Below are 7212 nucleotides of genomic sequence, written 5' to 3'. Positions count from 1 at the left end.
TTAACTTTTCTAAAGTCTTGCATAATGAAAACTGGTACAACAACCTGAAGTTTCCTCTTAAGGTATTTTTTCATGCAGGGTTTTTTCATACTTTTTTCATTTCTTCTATAGTATTTTCTTGAGTGACCAATTATTATTTGTATTAATTTTCCCCCAATTTGAAATGTCCAGTTATGTTTTTTCTCCTCACTGCAGCACGGATGTGTATAAGAGTCCTCCAATCTCACAAGCCTAAAGAATCACTTTTACGCTGAGCAACCCTGAGCAGATCCCGTAAGACAGAGATCAGACCTGCTTCTTATCTACTAAAATACATATAAATCCATTGGTGCAAGGATTCAACCAGTGATAAAACATCTACCTAACAACAGAAGACAGATATTATATTAAGGAGTCAAAAAAATAATAATACAAATAAATAATTTCAAATATAATACAAGCAATTCTTGTTTTTTCTATAATTACATAGAATTAATTATTTTTACAAAATGTTTTATACCATTCTATTTGCACTTATGAAGCTGAAATGTACATTGTAGACCTGTCTCATTAAACAATAGAAATACTGTATATCGAAGCTTCTCAAACAGCTTAACAATGCTGGTTTTCATTTATAACAGTAAAGTAAGACTGAACATTGAAAATGTTTGACACTGTTTTTATAAATAAAAGACCCAATAAAACAACTTATATGTAGAGACTACCCAACTGAAAATATTTTTGCTGTGAAAAACATATAGCTTCTCTATTGATCCTTTATGGCATACTTTACAGATGGAACTGTAAGAACTATAGCTTCAACATCAGTATTTGAAGACATAATTTGCTCCTCTTTCATGTTTCATTTCAGCTAAGAGAATCAGTCAGAGCAACCTTAACTTACATATTGTAATTGCCACATCAGAAGCATATTGCTCCCATTACCCCCAGATATGTATATTCTATAATTACTGCCAGAGAAGAACCATCAATATAAAGTGTATTTCCAAATTTGCCAGTAAGTTGGTTTAATGTGGGCTGTGCTGCAGAAAACAAGTTTTGTGGTCGACTTTTTTCCATAATATTGCAGTTCATTAGTTTTGCTAATATTATATTGTAGACATGGACAAGTATTACCAAGCCAATGGTGCACATATGTTATTATTTGACTATAGTGGTTTAGATTTACCTTCTGAACAACAGCGCAATACCCCTTTTTCCTGTGAGCTGGCATCGATCAACCACAAGATGGTGCTCTTTTAAATTCTCACTGGACATTTTAAATGATGTATTTGTAGTTGAAGTGCTGACATGTCATCCATTGTCAGCTGTCAATATTTGTGATAGATTAATGTAATGACCACACTAGTTAAGATCATTATTTTTTTTTTTATTCCCCAGATTTTAACATGAAATTACATCCCTTTCTTAATACACACACGTGTTAAATCGTTTATATAATAAGTGTGACTTTTTACATTTAATTCACTAATAAACAGTAAATTAAAGGTTTAAGTGTCATTAAGAATTGCACTTTCAATGGAATGTATTGTTATAAGACACGCCTGAACAAAACAGGCTTTAGGACGCAGAAGAATTATGTGAGTAGGAGGGACAAAGGGCCCCCACCTGCAGTGTATACCAAAAGTTTTGCCCAGGGCTGGTACTTTTGCATTTGTGTTGCACAGCGGCTTGGATATGTTAAGAATTCACCACTGCTTTCAGTGGCTCAAAGAAACGGCAAGGGAAGAAAGCTTGTTTTGTTCGTGATTGACGTGTGAACTAGAAGAGAAAAAAAAAACTGCTGCCCACTGTAAAGAGTAAAGGGAATTTGGAATTATCCTGTAAATAAGAAATGTCAAGGTATAATCATTTAGGACATGCTTAAAAAGACACTTCACAGTTCCTAATAACGGAAATATTGTAGTGGTCTGCTTCAAAGTATTGATGCAATAAGTGATACGGATCCTCGTATAACTGTTACAATTCCTTACAGTTTAAGTGAAATGGAGTGGAAGACACATGGAATTAATTGTCATATGTATTCTTTAAGGAAATGTGATATTGAGATGAATAATGTTTAATGTTGGAACACATGGGAGAATCTCCAGAGCTGTCTCCAAGAATTTAGAGGATTTCGATTCAGTCCGGAGTGTGCTTCTGTATAGGTCAGTAAAACCTCGTGCTCTAATCCAACATTTAATTTCTAACTGGTACTTAGGCTATGATTCTCAAGTGAAGTACCAGGATGTGTTTTAATGCCAGTATGTATTAATGTAAATTCGTTTTTGTTATATGGGTAAGAAAATTGAGTTAGTGCAGGTGTATGTGTGTGTGTATGTATGTATGTATGTATGTATGTACGTATGTATGTATGTATGTATCTCTCTCTCTCTCTCTCTCTCTCTCTCTCTCTCTCTCTCTCTCTCTCTCTATATATATATATATGTGTGTGTGTGTGTGTGTGTGTGTGTGTGTGTGTGTGTGTGTGTGTGTATATATATATATATATATATATATATATATATATATATATATATATATATATATATAGTTATATACTATATATATATATTCATATTTAAGTTTTTGATTAATTAAAAACTAAGTAGATGTAGATAACTAACAGTGTTGTTCTCTGCTTTATTAAAACATTGTTTTATTAACAGCCAAACTATATGCTAAAACATATTTGTTAAGTTATACAATTTACGTCATTTAGACTATAAAGATGAAGAAGAGATGTGCAGTGTTCTAACTGAAATGTGAAAAATATTAATGTTATTATACAATACTGAATTAATGTAACTCATTTATAAGTGGCTAGATATAAGTAAGTGTTAGTTGTTAACTATTATAATTACTGGAGCATTTAACAGGAGCTTTGCTCTTATAGTTAATGATAAACGGTAGCAAACCAATTATATAACTGTAGAATATACACTATGTGTAATGCCTGCTCTCAACTTAAACCTGAAGTGCAACAGTTTGAACATTTTAGTTTTTAAATTAAGAAACTCCTATTAATGTAACAACGTTATCTATAAATAGCGCAAATGTTTCAATTAGTTAAACATACCAAGACCAGCCTTTTTTGATCTTGTATGGCAAGGTATCAAAACGACGTTGGTCTATGGAAAATATAAAATGGAAATAATGGAAAATGTGAAAAGTAATCAGACAAGTGGGTATCTAAAGAAATATTGATGCCTCTTTATACAATCTGAATTGAGACGACCATCATTAATCAACTACATTGACACAATATCTCTACCCTTTAAATTATTTTACCGGTATACTTTTTTTTTTAACCAGAAAACGCGTAAACAAATATCGTTATTACCGTACCTATTACACAGGGGACAAAAACACACATAAAAGAACATTATTGTTTCCGTCCTGTCCAATCCAGACGTGTGTGCGATTGCTTACAGGCGTGTTTCGTCGCACAAGCTAATACTGTTGTACCATACATAATTTAAACCTCTGGACTTCCTATCAAGAGTGCATAAAGCTCCTGAAAGCTTCCAGGTGTCCATGACAACGAGGAGAACAGCCAATCAGAATGAGGAACTGGTCATCACATGATGCAAGGAACCCGGATGTAGCGACCATGGCGAAGCAGTCCTGTTGTTGTAAGAAATTATAAAGAAAGTAAAGTAAACTGATGATTAAATGCAAATGGAAATATGACTTCCAAAGAACAAGAACTCCATGAATCTGTTGAATCTCCGTACACCCTCGATAGATACCGAGAGCAGGAGAAAGACGCAGAGGGCAGCTATGGGAGTGAGAGTGGATCTTGTAGTACTGCATCATCGTCTTACACAGACTCCGATTACTCAGAGTAAGACACATCCACATTGCTTTGTAATTGTAAAGATCAGTTAATAATGTTTGTGTAAGTACTTAAAGTGGCTAGTAAATATTGTGATATCTATGCGTGGCTTACAAGATTTGTTAAGCTTGATAATTATTTGTGTACAAACTCGTTACATAAATAAAACTGTTGATCAGGAAAGATAAAGGGCTCTCTATGGTAACCCATTACACGTTCATAATAGGTTAGTCTTGATTGCACTTAGACTGAGCTTTAGTGGAAGTGAAAGACCTAATCCTTTCGGGCTAGTATCGTTTCTTAAGTCATTTTACTTCAGCTGTGGACATTCTGCTGCGTGACTTTACTAGTAGTGTAGTATTAGAATGACCCGATACCATACATACAGTGTACTGGCCATGGGATTTAAAGTTACCCCTGATCTTTGCAGACAGACAAATACTGGATTTTGAACCTAATGCACATCATGTTCTGAATATGACTTTAATCTTCACTGACATTTTAGAGGTGACAAACAATTTAAAATTGAAGTATTTTACAAAATTGAGCAATTTTACAGTACTGTAAACTACATCACTTAGTCATATATTAATTTGTTCTCATGGTTGGGAATACAACTTTACAGGTGAAAATGTACAGTAGCCACCCATTCAGTTTTTTGTAAGTGTAATTAACTAAACTGCTTAATTGCAAGATACATTATAGTATTAATATATTATAACCATAGCATTGCAGCATTCATTAATGCATTGGAGACCTTATGATTTAGGTAGTGTAATTATTGTTCAGTTTAATTTAATGCCTGAACCTGTCAAAACTGATATGTGGTGGTTATAGAACACAGTAGCAGGCAGATAACTTAGGTTCCAATTTCGAGCCCTGAAGTTAACATTTTCACTTTTGATTTCACAAAATTAGAAGTAAATAAAAAATACACCAAAATGACACCAAAAATACATTAAATGTTATTTTTCACATGTTAAAAGTAGAGATTTGCAACTACTGTATTCAGGTACATGCAGGTCTGGGCTGTCTTAGTCAAGCTACTTTTGAGATGTTCCAAATATGTTAAGTATACTGGTTCACTGTATGTACTGTGCTGTTGTTGGCTTTGCACACACTACTTCCAGAGCAATGAATGTGTAATTGAAACTACTGTACATGTCTCTGGGGGTAAAATAAGTTAAGAGAATACTAACTAGGCTACTTCGCTGCTATTTTGTGACCGGGCTGCTTGAACGATTCTTCTTGCAGAAATCTTTCTTGCACCTGGAGCTAGTTGCAGATTTCATAGATTATTCATAGGTCTACTGAAATCTTTCCTCAGCCTATAAGGCACAGAACTGTATTGTTCCAATTTGGAAAGTTAAACTTACGTCTTCAGCAAATTTATGGATGTGGTTTTACAAACTTTACCATAGAAGTAGTGTGGTTTAAAAGAGGGGAATGGAAAATGTTTGTCTGCATTCTTGGTTTTCATTCTGGCACAGCAAGGACATTTTTAAAAGAAGGCGTAAACTAAATTACCTCTGCCCCATCCCTTATGATTCACATACAGTTGCAGAAAAAAGTATGTGGGCAGTTAAAAAAAAAAAAAAGAGAAAAACTATAAAGAATTTCTAATTGTTCTATTGAAAGATAGAAATTAACATGGAGATTCAAAATGAAAAATAATATGCACAATACAAAAGCATTTGGACACCCTTGCATTAGTATTTTTGCTTCCTTTACAGCTTGCAGTCTTTTTTTTGCATTTTGAAGCCAGTTTCTGGCATCTTTCTGAAGATATTTTTGCCCATTCTTCAACACATACAGCTTTGAGCTCTGCAATCAATGTTTGTTTCCTTTTTGCAACAGCAGCCTTCAGGTCAATCCACAACATCTCAACAGGATTCAAGTCTGGGGGTTAGATTGTCAGTCTATCTGTAATCTTCCTTTTTTTCATTGTATATTTCGCACAATGCTTAGGGTCATTATCCTGCTGGAATAAAAACTTCAGTCCAATAAGTCTTCTAGCACTGGGTAACAAATGAGAGTGCAAAATGTATTGCTGTTTTGCAGCATTCATTGATCCTTCTACAATACAAATGTCACCAGTGCCTGAGGAAGAAAAACACACCCATACCATCAAACAACCTCCACCATGTTTAACACTGGGCATGATAAACTTTTATTTAAATTCTTCTCCTCTCTTCTTCCAAACATATTGTTGCTTTCTTGGTTAAAAAAGTTATATTTTGGATTCGTCTGACCATAAAATTTGGTTGAAGAAATCATCAAGCTTCTTCAAGTATTCAATGGAAATCCAATCACTTTCATTTGTGCTTGTTTGCATCTTGGGTTTCGCCCATGGACATTTATCCTGTTATTATGAATTGTTCGCTTGTGAATTTCTTGACCATCTATCAATTCTTGTGTCAGATCTTTTGCAGTAATCCGAGGATTTTGCCGGGCTGCTTGAACAATTCTTCTTGCAGAAATCTTTCTTGCACCTGGAGCTAGTTGCAGTTGTTCCTGTTCTCCTGTGTTTGTCAGTAATAGCCCACACAGTGCTTTTCGGTAAACCAAGTCTTTCTGCTATGTTTCTGGTAGTTTGTCCTTTTTTGTTTAGTTGTATCACTGCCATTTTGAGATTGTTGCTGTACTCTTGTTTTGTTGTTGCTTTTTTGAATCACAAATTTATTTTTTAACACTTGATGATTATGTATTTATTTATTCTATGGTTATCATCAGGTGTTGGTTTTCAGTCATGATAATTGTCAATAATTAGCAACAAGTGGGTTTCATATGAAATATGTTGATTGCCCAAATACTTTTGATAAGCATGATATTAGTTTTTATATGTCATTTTATGCATGCTATGTAATAAGTTGTCGTTTTATTATGAAGCCGAATATCTACTTTTAATGTATATTTTACAGTAGAATAATTAGACATGATAGAAATCTATTTCTTTGTGTTTTTTCTCTTTTTAACTGCCCAAATACTTTTGTCTTTAACTGTATGTTCTGTACCATCTTGACTCTTTCTAACATCAGAGTGTATAGCGATACTTGGTATTTAGTAAGTGAATCTGATTATTAAACCTATTGTAAGAGATCCTTGTAAGGCACCGTTCGTTGCCCCTTTAAATTTAGACCCAAGACACAAGAAATGGATTTTTCAGTGCTTATGCGCACTTTTAATAAACGGAAATAAACAAAACAGAAAATAATCACCTAGCTCCCATTCGGAGCACTAACTGTACAACTCAAACTGGAACTTAACTGAAACAGGACCGGACAGCTAACCTGTTTACCGGTACAAAACAAACTAAACACACACACTCACATACCCTTTCGGCACCACGATAATTTACAGTTGCCTTTGCGCAACTGGGCTGTACACTCACAGCA

The 7212-nt window shown here is 34.1% G+C and overlaps 1 protein-coding gene across 2 annotated transcripts in view; it reads left to right on the top strand.

Annotated features, from left to right (window-relative positions):
• Positions 1–1733: 1733 nt before the first annotated feature.
• The window catches only part of intu (inturned planar cell polarity protein), a 31423-nt gene continuing 25944 nt past the window's right edge, over positions 1734–7212 (top strand). The window contains exon 1 of one of the 2 annotated variants that reach the window (XM_041264741.1): positions 1734–2147. In XM_041264741.1, the coding sequence (XP_041120675.1) occupies positions 2056–2147 (92 nt within the window). In that variant the 5' untranslated portion in view covers positions 1734–2055. Of the gene's footprint in view, positions 2148–3557; positions 3827–7212 lie in introns of those variants that run through there. The other variant, XM_041264732.1, reaches the window with a different exon arrangement.

This window comes from Polyodon spathula, chromosome 1 (assembly GCF_017654505.1).
Source record: "Polyodon spathula isolate WHYD16114869_AA chromosome 1, ASM1765450v1, whole genome shotgun sequence".
NCBI classification, from domain to species: domain Eukaryota; kingdom Metazoa; phylum Chordata; class Actinopteri; order Acipenseriformes; family Polyodontidae; genus Polyodon; species Polyodon spathula.
This window is presented reverse-complemented; position numbering and strand designations above follow the sequence as displayed.